The sequence below is a fragment of the Aquarana catesbeiana genome, linkage group LG04 (genome assembly GCF_042186555.1).
Source record: "Aquarana catesbeiana isolate 2022-GZ linkage group LG04, ASM4218655v1, whole genome shotgun sequence".
Classification (NCBI taxonomy): Eukaryota; Metazoa; Chordata; class Amphibia; order Anura; family Ranidae; genus Aquarana; species Aquarana catesbeiana.
In genome coordinates, this window is record NC_133327.1 from 685,530,089 (window position 1) to 685,547,521 (window position 17,433).

General features: G+C 45.8%; 1 protein-coding gene across 1 annotated transcript in view; it reads right to left on the reverse strand.

Moving 5' to 3' along the window:
- GLP1R (glucagon like peptide 1 receptor) overlaps nucleotides 1-17,433 on the reverse strand; it is a 234,669-nt gene that overhangs the window by 170,446 nt on the left and 46,790 nt on the right. Inside the window, exon 3 of the mRNA XM_073628986.1 lies at nucleotides 3,881-3,988. Within this exon, the coding sequence (XP_073485087.1) occupies nucleotides 3,881-3,988 (108 nt within the window). The remainder of the gene's footprint in view (nucleotides 1-3,880; nucleotides 3,989-17,433) is intronic.

Sequence of the window (17,433 nt, forward strand, 5' to 3'; positions counted from 1 at the left end):
TTTTTTTTCTTATCTTTGCTGCCATATGACATATGCTGCGATATCCATCAGTGGATTTGTCTAAAATGTAACAATTGGAAACACATTTGGCGTTTTGATTTTTACACTTTGCTTGTTGGCAGAGTCCTATTTCATTACCGGCTTATTTTTTCTTTTTTTTTTCTTTCTAGGATTCAGTTGTCAGCAGGTCAGATCCCACAGAAAGTAGATTGTGAATATACTGTATGGGGTATAAAACTTGGGGGGGGATTTACTAAAGGCAAACAGACTGTGCACTTTGCAAGTGTAGTTCCTCCAGAGCTTAAACCACTTCAGCGCCGGAAGATTTGGCTGCTCAATGACCAGGCCATTTTTTGCGATTCGGCACTGCGTCGCTTTAACTGAGAATTGCGCGGTTGTGCGACGTTGCACCCAAACAAAATTGACGTCCTTTTTTTCCCCACAAATAGAGCTTTCTTTTGGTGGTATTTGATCATCTCTGTGGTTTTTATTTTTTTCGCTATAAGCAAAAAAAGAGCAACAATTTTGAAAAAAAAAACAATATTTTGTACTTTTTGCTATAATAAATAGCCCCAATTTTTTTTAAAAAAAGCTATTTTTTTTCCTCAGTTTAGGCCGATATGTATTCTTCTACATATTTTTGGTAATAAAAATCATAATAAGCGTTTATTGGATGGTTTGCGCAAAAGTTATCACGTCTACAAAATAGGGGATAGATTTATGGCATCTGTATTATCATTTTTTTTTTTTTGCTAGTAATGTCGGCGATCTGCGATTTTTATTGTGACTGCGACATTATGGCGGACACATCGGACACCTTTGCAACATTTTTGGGACGTCTGACAATTATACAGCGATCAGTGCTATAAAAATGCACTGACTACTTTGTAAATGTCACTGGCAGGGAAGGGGTTAACACTAGGGGGCGATCAAGGGGTTAAATGTGTTCCCTAGTGTGTGTTCTAACTGTAGTGGGAGGGGACTGACTAGAGGAGATGACAGATCGCTGTTCCTAGCTATTAGGAACTCACGATCTGTCACACCTCACAGAACAGGGATTTGTGTGTTTACACACACGTCCCTGTTCTGCCTCTCGTGCCCACGATCGCGTGTAGCCGGCAGTCATCACGACCGCCGGTCACGAGCATCGGCACCCCAGCAGTGCAGTGGGCGCGCGCCTGCTATCCCACTTAAAGAAGCCAACGTACAGATACGACGGTTGCATAGCATGAATCTATCCACGACCGTCACTCCCTATTCAGGTGTCCGGCCCCTTTCAGGATGCTGGGGCATGAATTACAGAGGCGGGGGTGTTTTTGTGAAGCACCTGATTAAAGCCATAGGCTTTAAAATAGGGTGGGCTCGGGGCACAGAGAATTGCACTCGGAGCCCACCCAGGTGTGTTAGAAAAGCAAAAAAAAAATTGCTTTTCTAACACTGAACCGCCTCTCCACCAATCAGGAAGCGCAGGTCTGATACATGTTTCCCAATTGGCTGTAAGGTCAGCCGATCCTATTGGACACCAAGAAGGAGGGGAGGAGACGCACGGCAGAAGCCCTGATCCCCGATGTGCCTGCTGATCCCCGCCACCGATGGGGTAAGTGCTGGTGGACTGGCAGACAGCGGGGGGGGGGGGTTTTGAGGTGCTGTGGGGGGTGGTTGTTTGCCGCCCCCCCAACATAAAACCACCAGCCGCCACTACACTCGTCTGACCAGGACTCTCTCTCCTCATTGGCTGAGACAGCAGCGAAGTGCCATTAGCTCCCGTTACTTTCAATCAAAGTCATTGAGCCAATGGGGCGATAGAGGGGGCAGGGCCAGGCCGTAGCTTTGTGCCTGAATGGACACACGGAGCTGCAGCGCGGCTCAGGTGCCCCCATAACAAGCTGCTTGCTGTGGGGGGCACCCAACAGGAGGGAGGAGCCAGGAGCACCGAAGAGGGACCCGAGAAGAGGAGGATCCGGGCTGCTCTGTGCAAAATCATTACACAGAGCAGGTAAATATAGAGATGTTTGTTATTTTGAAAAAAAAAAACAAGACTTTAGTATCACCTTGACCCCCTTTCCTGCCCAGGCCCATTTTTAGCTTTCAGCGCTGTCACACTTTGAATGACAATTACGCGGTCGTGCTACACTGTAACCATATGAAAATGTTATAATTTTCTTTTTCACACACATAGAGCTTTCTTTTGGTGGTATTTAATCACCACTGGGGTTTTTTTTTTTGATAAACAATGTTATCTTATGTGTGGTGTGGAGGGGATCGGGGACACTGACTGGTGACAGTATGTAATTACAACAATATCATTTCACCATAATAATAATGTACTACTCTGGGGAAGTCATCAGGATTTTTTTAAACACATTTTGATTGCTAATACTAATTCATTTAATTGGAATGCTCCAAATCATTGATACAGTATATTACAACACTTCAAATCATTATTTGTAACAACGATTTGGAGCGTTACAATATAACAATGATTTGTAGTGTTACAATGTGACAATGATGTAAAGTGTTACATTGTAACGCTCCAAATCATTGTTATATTGCAACACTTCAAATCATTATTACAATGTAAAAATGATTTGGAGCATTACAATTTACCAATGCTTTTGAGTGTTACAATGTAACAACGATTTGGAGCGTCACAATGTAACAATGATTTGTTGTGTTATGCCCCGTACACACGGTCAGACATTGATCGGACATTCCGACAACAAAATCCATGGATTTTTTCAGACGGATGTTGGCTCAAACTTGTCTTGCATACACACGGTCACACAAAGTTGTCGGAAAATCCGATTGTTCTGAACGCGGTGACGTAAAACACGTACGTCGGGACTATAAACGGGGCAGTGGCCAATAGCTTTCATCTCTTTATTTATTCTGAGCATGCGTGGCACTTTGTCCGTCGGATTTGTGTACACACGATCGGAATTTCCGACAACATGCTCTGATCGGACATTTTCCATCGGAAAATCCGACCGTGTGTACGGGGCATTACAATGTAATAATGATTTGGAAGTATTACAATGTGACAAAGATGTAAAGTGTTACATTGTAATGCTCCAAATCGTTGTTACATTGTAACACTTTACATCCTTGTCACATTGTAATACTTCAAATCATTATTACATTGTAATGCCGCGTACACACAATCGGACTTTACGGCATACTTGGTCTTGCCTACCGGATTTTGTCGGACAATTTAATCATGTGTGGGCTCCAGTGGACTTTGTTTTATCAAAAGTTTGATGGACTTAGATTTGAAACATGTTTCAAATCTTTCTGACGGACTTGAGTCGGTCGAAAAGTCCGCTCGTCTGTATGCTAGTCCGAGGGACAAAAACCGAGGCTAGGGCAGCTATTGGCTACTGGCTATAAACTTCCTTGTTTTAGTCTGGTGTACGTCATCACGTACGAATCCGTCAGACTTTGGTTGATCGTGTGTAGGCAAGTCCGTTCATTCGGAAAGTCCGTTGTAAAGTCCGTCAAAAAGTCCGCCGGGCAAAGTCTGCCGTAAAGTCCGACCGCGTGTACGCGGCATAACTCTCCAAATGATTGTTACATTGTAATGCTCTAAATCATTGTTATATTGCAACACAATGTAATAATGATTTGGAGCATTAAAATGTAATAATGATTTTTTGAGTTACAATGTAACAATGATTTGTAGCTTCACAATGTAACAATGATTTGTAGCTTCACAATGTAACAATGATTTGGAGTGTTACAATGTATCACTGATTTGGAGCATTACAATGTAACAATTATTTTTAGTGTCACAATGTAACAATGATTTGGAGTGTTACAATGTTGATATTTTATGATCTCTATAGAATTAGCACTCTGTGTATCTTCCATGGCGGAATCTCACCTTTGTGTGCCCAGGGGAGGTACCAGGGACAGGACACATTCACGTACGTTCCGGGCACACCGTCCGGCCAGCAGGCGTAGTCGTCAAACGTTCGGTTGCATAATCTGCCTGTAGGGAAGAAGATAACAATATCAGGATCTGCCAGCTACTGCCAATGGCAACAATGTAGTGAGGTCACCCAGAGGAGAGGAACCGGCATCAGCCTGGAAATGGATTGTTCTCATTAGGATTTCCCCGTTGTACAGGACAGGGCCGGTGTTCAATCGATATGTGCTCTCCATCGAAAAGCGCCTGCGCATGCGCAGAATGGACGGGCACTCCAGCTGAGTGACGTCACCATAGCGTATGCACATCTCATAGGAGGGTTTTTCACGGGCACAATTGAAAGCTATCCAAAGAGCGGAGGGACACCATAGATGTCAGATTGTGCCTCGCTGTAAACCCGCGGCGCAACAGCGCAGCACAATGTGACAAATACGGTGTCCCTCCACTGTTTGCATAGCATTACATTGTGCCCGAGAAATAGCATCTACTGTCTAAAAAAGCCTCCTACAATGTGCGCTACGTAGACATGTGCACACTGAAATATTTTGTTTCGGAATTTTGTTTTCGTCCGAAAAATACATTTATTTAGTTACTCCCGAAATTCGTTTTTATTTATTTCGTTTTTCGTTAAAAATTGCATTCCTCCGAAAATCCAAATTAAGGTGGAATCTGTCATTGAAGGCTTATGGTGTCTTCAAAGAAGATTCGATGGAGCAGCTAAACTGTACAACGCCGTATAGATTACCTGCTCCGTCGAATCTTCTTAGAACGTTCAACAGACACCATAAGCCAAAGTACGTGTGTACTTAGTTCTAGATATTTTACTGCTCCTCCTCTTTGGTTACAATCAGCCAATAACAGTCATCATCATCATTATTTTTATTTATCTTTTCTCTCCTACGTCGGATCTTTTCTCTCTATGTCGAATCTTTTCTCTCTATGTCAGATCTTTTCTCTCTATGTCGAATCTTTCTCCCCTATGTTGAATCTTTTCTCTCTATGTCGAATCTTTTCTCTCTATGTTGAATCTTTTCTCTCTATGTTGAATCTTTTCTCTCTATGTCGAATCTTTTCTCTCTATGTCGAATCTTTCTTCCGTACATCGAATCTTTTCTCTCTATGTTGAATCTTTTCTCTCTATGTTGAATCTTTTCTCTCTATGTCGAATCTTTCTTCCGTACATCGAATCTTTTCTCTCTATGTTGAATCTTTCTTCTGTACATCGAATCTTTTGTCTCTATGTTGAATCTTTTCTCTCTATGTCGAATCTTTTCTCTCTATGTTGAATCTTTTCTCTCTATGTTGAATCTTTTCTCTCTATGTCGAATCTTTTCTCTCTATGTTGAATCTTTTCTCTCTATGTTGAATCTTTTCTCTCTATGTCGAATCTTTCTTCCGTACATCGAATCTTTTCTCTCTATGTTGAATCTTTCTTCTGTACATCGAATCTTTTCTCTCTATGTTGAATCTTTTCTCTCTATGTAGAATCTTTTCTCTCTATGTCGAATCTTTTCTCTCTATGTTGAATCTTTTCTCTCTATGTTGAATCTTTTCTCTCTATGTCGAATCTTTCTTCCGTACATCGAATCTTTTCTCTCTATGTCGAATCTTTCTTCCGTACATCGAATCTTTTCTCTCTATGTTGAATCTTTTCTCTCTATGTCGAATCTTTTCTCTCTATGTTGAATCTTTTCTCTCTATGTTGAATCTTTTCTCTCTATGTCGCATCTTTTCTCTCTATGTTGAATCTTTTCTCTCTATGTTGAATCTTTTCTCTCTATGTAGAATCTTTTCTCTCTATGTCGAATCTTTTCTCTCTATGTTGAATCTTTTCTCTCTATGTTGAATCTTTTCTCTCTATGTCGAATCTTTTCTCTCTACGTCGAATCTTTTCTCCCCTACGTCAAATCTTTACTCCCCTACGTCAAATCTTTTCTCCCCTACGTCGAATCTTTACTCCCCTACATCAAATCTTTTTTCTCTATGTAGAATCTTTTCTCTCTATGTCGAATCTTTTCTCTCTATGTAGAATAATCTTGGACTAATAGAGTTAAGGTTAGGCACATTCTACCCCAGGTTCGATGGACAGATTGTTATTGTCAGCGTCATGTCGAATCTCCTATCTATATCGAACTGTTGTCACAACAAAAACGAAAATAAAGCATTTGTTTATGTCGGATCTTTCGTTTTTTGGATTCTGCACTTTCGTTATCGTTTGTTAAAACGATAATGAAAATACCTGAAATTCAGACGAAAACGAATGCACATGTCTAGCGCTATGGTGACATCACTTCAGCTGATCAGCAACTCAGCTGGAGTGTCTTTCCGTTCTGCGCATGCGCGGGCACATATCGACAGAACACCGGCATCCACTGCAGACTGGACACATAACATCCAGGAATCCGGCTTCTACTGGGAGAAACACGGGGCTTCCATCGCTGAGCTCCTTCTGAAAATGCAGCTTGCCTGGCTGTCATGTTGATCCTCTGGTGTGTTCACTTCCAGCCACTGACCCAATCACAGTCAGAACTCTTCATCTGCATATTTGTTATAGATTAATGACTTAAGGGATTGAGGATAGAGGATCAGCATGACAGTCAACTACCATTCTGAGGAGGAGGCCAGAGATAGATAGTCTACAATTTCTTTTTCTCGTCATGTTTTCTTTGAAGTGGTTGAACACCCTCCATCTCCCCAGGGACTGGCTACAGGTGATACACAGAGAGGCAACAAATCCACCTACATAAGTTGTACCTGTTTATCTGCGGTCTTCTCTCCTCTACAGCCCCTCAAAGTGCAGAATTTATAAAGCTTGTCTGTGAGTTCGGAAACAAAGGGGGCGGAGAGCTGAGGCCACACTCTGCAGAGCTCAGAGTTCTGAGAGCTGATTGGAGGAAAGAGATACGCCCCCTTCACACAGCACACAGTAACAGAGCTGAGGCTGTCAATCACAGGCTGTGTGCTGGAGCTCCCCCCCCACTGTCACCTTTTTTCTCTTGGTGTCAGGAAAACTTGTCAAAAGTGATTTATACCGATAGCATGGGAAGGAAGCAGCAGAGAGAAATGACACTTAGTGCTCTGGACTGAGACAAATACACACTATAGAGGGATATGATTTGTTCATATTTAATGTCTGAGGTTTACAAGCACTTTAAGGGGGAGGGTAAATGAGCAGTTCAACCACCTATTTTTACTACTCTCAACGGCAAGTGTACACAAACTCTAACTGCGATCAACATATCAGCATATCGTTCTGATCACATGAGGTTTGTTTGCAAACAAAGCTGCCAGCTCCAGCTGTCACTGTGTCTCACATAGAGAGGCTGCAGCTGTCACTGTATCTCACATAGAGAGGCTGCAGCTGTCGCTGTGTCTCAGATAGAGAGGCTGCAGCTGTCGCTGTGTCTCACATAGAGAGGCTGCAGCTGTCACTGTGTCTCACATATAGAGGCTGCAGCTGTCGCTGTGTCTCACATAGAGAGGCTGCAGCTGTCACTGTGTCTCACATATAGAGGCTGCAACTGTCACTGTGTCTCACATAGAGAGGCTGCAGCTGTCGCTATGTCTCACATATAGAGGCTGCAACTGTCACTGTGTCTCACATAGAGAGGCTGCAACTGTCACTGTGTCTCACATAGAGAGGCTGCAACTGTCACTGTGTCTCACATAGAGAGGCCGCAGCTGTCAGTGTGTCTCACATAGAGAGGCTGCAACTGTCACTGTGTCTCACATAGAGAGGCTGCAGCTGTCAGTGTGTCTCACATAGAGAGGCTGCAGCTGTCACTGTGTCTCACATAGAGAGGCTGCAGCTGTCGCTGTGTCTCACATAGAGAGGCTGCATCTGTCGCTGTGTCTCACATAGAGAGGCCGCAGCTGTCGCTGTGTCTCACATAGAGAGGCCGCAGCTGTCGCTGTGTCTCACATAGAGAGGCTGCATCTGTCGCTGTGTCTCACATAGAGAGGCCGCAGCTGTCGCTGTGTCTCACATAGAGAGGCCGCAGCTGTCGCTGTGTCTCACATAGAGAGACCACAGCTGTCAGTGTGTCTCACATAGAGAGGCTGCAGCTGTCAGTGTGTCTCACATAGAGAGGCCGCAGCTGTCGCTGTGTCTCACATAGAGAGGCTGCAGCTGTCACTGTGTCTCACATAGAGAGGCTGCAGCTGTCGCTGTGTTTCACATAGAGAGGCCGCAGCTGTCAGTGTGTCTCACATAGAGAGGCTGCAGCTGTCAGTGTGTCTCACATAGAGAGGCTGCAGCTGTCAGTGTGTCTCACATAGAGAGGCTGCAGCTGTCAGTGTGTCTCACATAGAGAGGCCGCAGCTGTCAGTGTGTCTCACATAGAGAGGCTGCAGCTGTCAGTGTGTCTCACATAGAGAGGCTGCAGCTGTCAGTGTGTCTCACATAGAGAGGCTGCAGCTGTCAGTGTGTCTCACATAGAGAGGCTGCAGCTGTCGCTGTGTCTCACATAGAGAGGCTGCAGCTGTCAGTGTGTCTCACATAGAGAGGCTGCAGCTGTCACTGTATCTCACATAGAGAGGCTGCAGCTGTCGCTGTGTCTCACATAGAGAGGCTGCAGCTGTCACTGTGTCTCACATATAGAGGCTGCAGCTGTCGCTGTGTCTCACATAGAGAGGCTGCAGCTGTCACTGTGTCTCACATATAGAGGCTGCAACTGTCACTGTGTCTCACATAGAGAGGCTGCAGCTGTCAGTGTGTCTCACATAGAGAGGCCGCAGCTGTCAGTGTGTCTCACATAGAGAGGCCACAGCTGTCAGTGTGTCTCACATAGAGAGGCCGCAGCTGTCAGTGTGTCTCACATAGAGAGGCTGCAGCTGTTGCTGTGTCTCACATAGAGAGGCTGCAGCTGTCGCTGTGTCTCACATAGAGAGGCTGCAGCTGTCGCTGTGTCTCACATAGAGAGGCTGCAGCTGTCTCTGTGTCTCACATAGAAAGGCTGCAGCTGTCGCTGTGTCTCACATAGAGAGGCTGCAGCTGTCGCTGTGTCTCACATAGAGAGGCTGCAGCTGTCGCTGTGTCTCACATAGAGAGGCTGCAGCTGTCGCTGTGTTTCACATAGAGAGGCTCCAGCTGTCGCTGTGTCTCACATAGAGAGGCTGCAGCTGTCGCTGTGTCTCACATAGAGAGGCTCCAGCTGTCGCTGTGTTTCACATAGAGAGGCTCCAGCTGTCGCTGTGTCTCACATAGAGAGGCTGCAGGTGTCTCAGTTCAAAAAAATAATAAAAGTTTATGTAAAGTAAAAACTTTTTCTTTTTAGGTAGATTTTTTTTTGTGTCTGTCTTGCACCGAGTTGATAGTCCTTCACTTTCTTTCCCAGAGACACAGCAGGAAGATTTCATGTATTCCGGTTCCTGCAACCGCTGAAAAACTTTAGATTTCCCCCATGGCATCACTAGGGTTGGTGTCACCTGGTGCAGTAAAACATGTTTTCACCCCTCCCCCCATCCCCGTCAGGCTCTCTTCTTTCTAGCCTTCCACAGTCCCCAACAGGCCGCATGGCGCTGGGCAGGCTACTTTCGGGCCGGTAGCACACGGTCACGGTGAGCACCCCAAACTGGCACCCCATCATTTGGTGCGCACCCCAAATGATGTGGTCGATGCTGGCAGATGGGGGATACACCATTGCTGTTGATTATCACTTCTTACTTGATGGTGTCACCCTCTGGCAGGTGTCACCCTGGTGCAGTGCGAACCCCCCACACCCCCCCATAGCGACGCCACTGGATTTCCCATCACTTCCTGTGCCCCCCGGATAGGTAGATAGGGGACACAAACAGCAGCAAAACTCGACAGGAGTTCTACAATAATCCTTCCGAACTGTATCCAAAAGAAAAAAAATGAGTATAATAAAAATTGCTTGTAAAGTATTTGAGAACTGTTATTGGTAAAATAATGAAATATACGGGCTATACATCACAATACAAGGACGGGGGCGGCTGCTACTTCTGGAAAATGTAATATTTCCCTTTCCCAAAGAGATTAAAAAAACCTCCAGAGCTCCGGAAATGAAATAAGGTTTGTTATTGAGGATATAAGATGTGTAGTGCGGTGATAAGACCGATGACGGGGGAGATTTATATTCTTATGAATTACAGTGCTGTGAAAAAAGTATTTGCCCCCCTTCCTGAGTGTTTTGTATATTTGTCACACTGAGATGATTCAGATCATCAAACAAATGTTCTTATTACACAAAGATAACCCGAGTAAATGCAAAATTGCAGTTTTAAATGATGATTGATTATGGGAAAAATACGGTCCAAACCTGCCTGGACCTATGTGAAAAAGTAATTGAACCCCTAAACCTAATAACTGGTTGTGCCACCCCTTGGTGGCAACAACTGTTGCCACCAAGGGTCTTTCACGTCGCTGTGGAGGAATTTTAGCGCATGGACGAGAGGTTCCCGCCGGCGTCACCTTGCCATAGGCCAGGCGGGAACCTCTTGTCCCTTCCGGGTGGACGTCATATAACGCACTCCCCGTCACGCAGTTTGTGCGCGGCGATCGGGAATGAGGCAATGTCCTTCAGATACAGGCCATCCCGATCAGGATAAGGAGCCAATGAAAATTGTCTCTTTACCATGTGACCAGCTGTGTCCAAAATGTAAACAAACCACGGTAACTCGCTGAACAGTGAGTTAATGGTTAACCCCTTACAGTACTGTGCCCCAATTGCCCCAATAATAAAACAGTGTCTGTCCGTACCCATCAGAGTACCTGTCTGTAGCACATCAGAGTACCTGTCTGTAGCCCAACCTGTCTGCAGCCCATCAGAATACCTGTCTGTAGCCCATCAGAGTACCTGTCTGTAGCCCATCAGAGTACCTGTCTGTAGCCCATCAGAGTATCTGTCTGTAGCCCATCAGAGTACCTGTCTGTAGCCCATCAGAGTACCTGTCTGTAGCCCATCAGAGTACCTGTCTGTGGCTCATCAGAGTACCTGTCTGTGGCTCATCAGAGTACCTGTCTGTGGCTCATCAGAGTACCTGTCTGTAGCCCATCAGAGTACCTGTCTGTAGCCCATCAGAGTACCTGTCTGTAGCCCATCAGAGTACCTGTCTGTAGCCCATCAGAGGACCCGTCTGTAGCCCATCAGAGTACCTGTCTGTAGCCCATCAGAGTATCTGTCTGTAGCCCATCAGAATACCTGTCTGTAGCCCATCAGAGTACCTGTCTGTAGCCCATCAGAGTATCTGTCTGTAGCCCATCAGAGTACCTGTCTGTAGCCCATCAGAGTACCTGTCTGTGGCTCATCAGAGTACCTGTCTGTAGCCCATCAGAGTACCTGTCTGTAGCCCATCAGAGTACCTGTCTGTGGCTCATCAGAGTACCTGTCTGTAGCCCATCAGAGTATCTGTCTGTAGCCCATCAGAGTACCTGTCTGTGGCTCATCAGAGTACCTGTCTGTAGCCCATCAGAGTATCTGTCTGTAGCCCATCAGAGTACCTGTCTGTAGCCCATCAGAGTACCTGTCTGTAGCCCATCAGAGTACCTGTCTGTAGCCCAACCCGTCTGTAGCCCATCAGAGTACCTGTCTGTAGCCCATCAGAGTATCTGTCTGTAGCCCATCAGAGTACCTGTCTGTAGCCCAACCCGTCTGTAGCCCATCAGAGTACCTGTCTGTAGCCCATCAGAGTATCTGTCTGTAGCCCATCAGAGTACCTGTCTGTAGCCCATCAGAGGACCTGTCTGTAGCTCATCAGAGTACCTGTCTGCAGCCCATCAGAGTATCTGTCTGTAGCCCGTCAGAGTATCTGTCTGTAGCTCATCAGAGTACCTGTCTGTAGCCCATCAGAGTACCTGTCTGTAGCCCATCAGAGTATCTGTCTGTAGCCCATCAGAGTATCTGTCTGTAGCCCGTCAGAGTATCTGTCTGTAGCTCATCAGAGTACCTGTCTGTAGCCCATCAGAGTATCTGTCTGTAGCCCGTCAGAGTATCTGTCTGTAGCACGTCAGAGTATCTGTCTGTAGCCCATCAGAGTACCTGTCTGTAGCCCATCAGAGTACCTGTCTGTGGCTCATCAGAGTACCTGTCTGTAGCCCAACCCGTCTGTAGCCCATCAGAGTATCTGTCTGTAGCCCATCAGAGTTTCTGTCTGTAGCCCGTCAGAGTATCTGTCTGTAGCTCATCAGAGTACCTGTCTGTAGCCCATCAGAGTATCTGTCTGTAGCCCGTCAGAGTATCTGTCTGTAGCTCATCAGAGTACCTGTCTGTAGCCCATCAGAGTATCTGTCTGTAGCCCGTCAGAGTATCTGTCTGTAGCTCATCAGAGTACCTGTCTGTAGCCCATCAGAGTATCTGTCTGTAGCTCATCAGAGTACCTGTCTGTAGCCCATCAGAGTATCTGTCTGTAGCCCATCAGAGTACCTGTCTGTAGCCCATCAGAGTACCTGTCTGTAGCCCATCAGAGGACCTGTCTGTAGCCCATCAGAGTACCTGTCTGTAGCTCATCAGAGTACCTGTCTGTAGCCCATCAGAACATCAGAGTACCTGTCTGCAGCCCATCAGAGTACCTGTTTGCAGCCCATCAGAGTATCTGTCTGTAGCTCATCAGAGTATCTGTCTGTAGCCCGTCAGTGTATCTGTCTGTAGCTCATCAGAGTATCTGTCTGTAGCCCATCAGAGTACCTGTCTGTAGCCCATCAGAACATCAGAGTACCTGTCTGCAGCCCATCAGAGTATCTGTCTGTAGCCCATCAGAGTATCTGTCTGTAGCTCATCAGAGTATCTGTCTGTAGCCCATCAGAGTATCTGTCTGTAGCCCATCAGAGTACCTGTTTGCAGCCCATCAGAGTATCTGTCTGTAGCTCATCAGAGTATCTGTCTGTAGCCCGTCAGTGTATCTGTCTGTAGCTCATCAGAGTATCTGTCTGTAGCCCATCAGAGTATCTGTCTGTAGCCCATCAGAGTACCTGTCTGTAGCCCATCAGAGTACCTGTCTGTAGCCCATCAGAGTACCTGTCTGCAGCCCATCAGAACATCAGAGTACCTGTCTGTAGCCCATCAGAACATCAGAGTACCTGTCTGTAGCCCATCAGAACATCAGAGTACCTGTCTGTAGCCCATCAGAACATCAGAGTACCTGTCTGTAGTCCATCAGAACATCAGAGTACCTGTCTGCATTTAAAGTTCTATTAACCACTTGCTTACGGGGCACTTAAACCCTCCTCCTGCCCAGACCAATTTTCAGCTTTCAGCGCTGTCACTGTATGACTGTATCACTGAATGACAATTGCGCGGTCATACAACACTGTACTCAAATTACATTTTTATAATTTTTCTCACACAAATGGAGTTTTCTTTTGGTGCTATTTAATCACCACTGGGGTTTTTATTTTTTGCTAAACAAAAAAAAAAAAAACATGTTTCATAGTTTGTTATAAAATATGGCAAACAGGTAATTTTTCTTCTTCATTGATATGCGCTGATGAGGCAGCACTGATGGGCACTGATGGGCACTGATAGGCACAGATAGGCACAGATAAGGCGGCACTGATGGGGACAGATAAGGTGGTACTGATGGGCACAGATAAGGCGGCACTGATAGGTGTTACTGATAGATCGCACTGATGGACACTGATGGGCACTGGTAGGTGACACTGATGAGCACTGGTAGGTGACACTGATGGGCAGCACTGTTAATGAGGCACTGATTGGTGACATTGATAGGTGGCACTGTGGGCACTGATAGGTGGCACTGTGGGCACTAGTAGGTGGCGCTGATGGGCACTGGTAGACGGCACTGTTGTGCACTGGTAGGTGGGACAGGTGGGCACTGATGAGCTGGCGGCTGCTCTCCTTGATCGGGACCGATGTCCCTCTGACTGCCGCCGGTGATCGGCTTTTTTTTCTCCTCACGCTACCAGCATGAGGAGTACAAAAATAGCCGATTGCCGGCTCTGTTTACATCACATGATCAGCTGTCATTGTCCTTAACAACGAATGAGTCTTCGGCTGTCAGCGAGCTTCCCCGCTGACAGCTAAAAGTAAAAAAAATACATTTCCGGCAAAGAAAAAATGTAAACGGCTTGGGGCCCCCCCCCCTCAAAATCCATACCAGAAATGTATCCGAGCACGCAGCCTGGCAGGGCAGGAAAGAGGGGGCAGACAAGCGAGCGTCCCCCACCCCCCAAACCATACCAGGCCACATGCCGTCAACATGAGGGGGTTGGTTTGGTTCAGGGGGGGGTCTCCCCAAAATCCATACCAGACCCTTATCCGAGCACGCAGCCTAACAGGCCAGGAAAAGGGGAGAAAAGAGAGCGTCCCCCCCAACCATACCAGGCCACATACCCTCAACATTGGGGGGGGGGTGCTTTGGGGCTGGGGGACTGGGAGGTGGGAACTGGGGGCTCCCTTGTTAAAGGGGGCTTCCAGATTCCGATAAGCTCCCTGCCCGCAGATGCCCACAACCACTGCCCAGGGTTGTGCACTGCCCCAAAGCACCCCCCCCCATGTTGATGGCATGTGGCCTGGTATGGTTTAGGAGGGGGAGGCGCTGGTTTGTCCCCCCCTTTCCTGACCTGCTGGGCTACATGCTCGGATAAGGATCTGGTATGGATTGTGGGAGGAACCCCACACCGTTTTTTTTGTTTTTTTTTTAAATTTTGGCCTGGTATGGACAGGGTGGGTTTTTCTTTAGAAATGTCAGTTTTGCTGCAGCAGGTTCTATACATGGTACAGATGTGCCACTTTACAGGCAGCACTATATATATAAAGGAATTTGTCATGTTTATTGTTTCACTTTAAGCATCATTAAAATCACTGCTCCTTTAAAATTGATTGTTTAAAAAAAATATGTTTGCATTGATACATGTCCCCTGGGGCAGTACCCAGACCCCCATATACCCTTTTTATGGCCAATAACTTGCATATAAGCCTTCAAAATAGGAGCTTTAGATTTTTCCTGTTCGGGCCCCATAGAATTGAATAGAGTTTGCGGCTCGGGTCAGAACTTTTCTCCCCTGTTTGAGAGTTCTGGTGCGAACCAAACTGGGGGGGTGTTCGGCCCATCTCTAATCTCAAACATAAAAGTCTTTACTTTTATTGGACCGCTCAGTGACCGCCCAACGTTAACTGTGGCAGGACGGCCACTCTGCGCCAGATCACGCACCTGGTACGTGACCTGACAGTTCTGGGGTACGCGCACGCGCCCCACCAGCGACCCGCTCCCGCTGTGATTGGACAGTATGTAGCCTGCTTATGTAAACAAGCTAGATCGCCGTTCTGTGAAAAGGGAATGTGCTGATCCTGTGTTCCTTCAAAGCAGGAACACAGATCTTTACATTTGCCCAGTCAAAGTACCCCTCCCCTAAAGTTAGCAATCACTCCTAGGGAACACATTTAACCCTTTGATCGCCATTGATGTTAACCCCTTCCCAGCCAGTGTCATTAGTACAGTGACAGTGCATATTTTTAGCACTGATCACTGTAATAACGTCACTGGTCCCCAAAAAAGTGTCAAAAGTGTCAGTAATGCCGCGTACACACGATCGGGATTTTGGTCAGAAAAAGATATGATGGCTTTTCCGACGGGATTCCGCTCAAGCTTGCCTTGCATACACACGGGTCACACAAAAGTTCTCTAAACTTTCGACCATCAAGAACGCGGTGACGTACAACACTACGACGAGCCGGGAAAATGAAGTTCAAGGCTTCCGAGCATGCATGATTTTTTGCGCGTCGGAATTGCATACAGACGATCGCATTTTCGGATAGGAACTTTTTCCGACCGAAAAAAAGGGAACATGCTCTCAATCTTTTGCTGGCTGGAATTCCGCCAGCAAAAGTCCGATGGAGCGTACACACGGTCGCATTTTCCGACCAAAAGTTCTCATCGGTTTTTTGCTGGCCGAATTTCCGATCGTGTGTACGCGGCATTAGTGTCCAATTAATATACGCTTATTTGGATTTTTTTTTTACTAAAAATATGTAGCAGAATACATATTGGCAGTGATGAAAAAAATAGATTTTTTACAATTTTTTTTATTTGATACTTTTTATAGCAGAAAGTAAAAAAAAATTTTTATTTTCAAAATTGTCGCTTTTTTTTTTTTTTTTTTAGCGTAAAAAATAAAAACTGCAGAAGTGATCAAAGACCCCCAAAAGAAAGCTCTATTTGTGGGGAAAAAAAGGACATCTATTTTATTTGAGTACAGCGTCGCACGACCGCGCAATTGTCAAAATATCGCAGTGCCGTATGGCAAAAAATGGCCTGGTCATTAAGGGGGTAAAACCTTCCTGGAGCAGAAGTGGTTAATTTACATTTTCCCTTCTATTTCTGTATGTAGATGGTGGCACTGTAATTATAAAAAAAAAAAATCGAAGTACCTTTTTCCTAATGGAAGTGGATATATTTGGCTTCTGCTGGGGTAGCGCTACAAGTTAAATAGATATTCAGTTTTGTCTGACTATTAGCGCTGTGGGAACCCAATATCAGTTTATAAAGGTTCTTGTTTTGCTGAGAGTACAGCCGGGAAGGAAGGTGGGGGTGGGGGGTGGGGGGGGTGGGGTGGGGGGGTTGTTATTTGGCCACTTTAGATATAAATGATGTTCAGAGAAATGTTGTCTTTAAATGTGTTTTTGTTTTACACCGTAAAGTAAAAGGTCAAAACGTTCCCCACCAGGACTCCGCTGTGGATAATGGGCCCGGCGTAGGCGGTAGCACGGCGTACGGTTTGTATTTATTGTGTAAGTGTCTCAGTCTATGTAGCACAGCTTACGTCAGAGAGCAATGAGCCGGAGCCAAATCCCATCGAGAGGCTGTGGCCTGACAAAGAAATGTGTTTAGAGCTCAGATACAGTGCCTTGAAAAATAATTCATACCCCTTGACATTTTCCACATTTTGTCATGTTACAACCAAAAAAACATAAATGTATTTCATTGGGATTTTATGTGATAGACCAACACAAAGTGGCACATAATTGTGAAGTGGAAGGAAAATGATAAATGATACAAATAAATATGTGAAAAGTGTGGGGGGTACATTTGTATGGCGCCCCCCGGAGTCAATACTTTGTAGAACCCCCTTTCTCTACAAGTCTTTTTGGGGATGTCTCTACCAGCTTTGCACATCTAGAGAAGACATTTTTGCCCATTCTTCTTCTTTGCAAAATATCTCAAGTTCTGTCAGATTGGATGTAGAGCGTCTGTGAACAGCAATTTTCTAGTCTTGCCACAGATTCTCAATGTGATTTAGGTCTGGACTGTGACTGGGCCATTCTAACACATGAATATGCTTTGATCTAAACCATTCCATTGTAGCTCTGGCTGGATGTTTCGGGTCGTTGTCCTGCTGGAAGGTGAACCTCCGCCCCAGTCTTAAGTCTTTTGCAGACTCTAACAGGTTTTCTTCTAAGATTGTCCTGTATTTGGCTCCATCCATCTTCCCATCAACTCTGACCAGCTTCCCTGTCCCTGCTGAAGAAAAGCATCCCCACCACATGATGCTGCCACCACCATGTTTCACGGTTGGGATGGTGTGTTCAGGG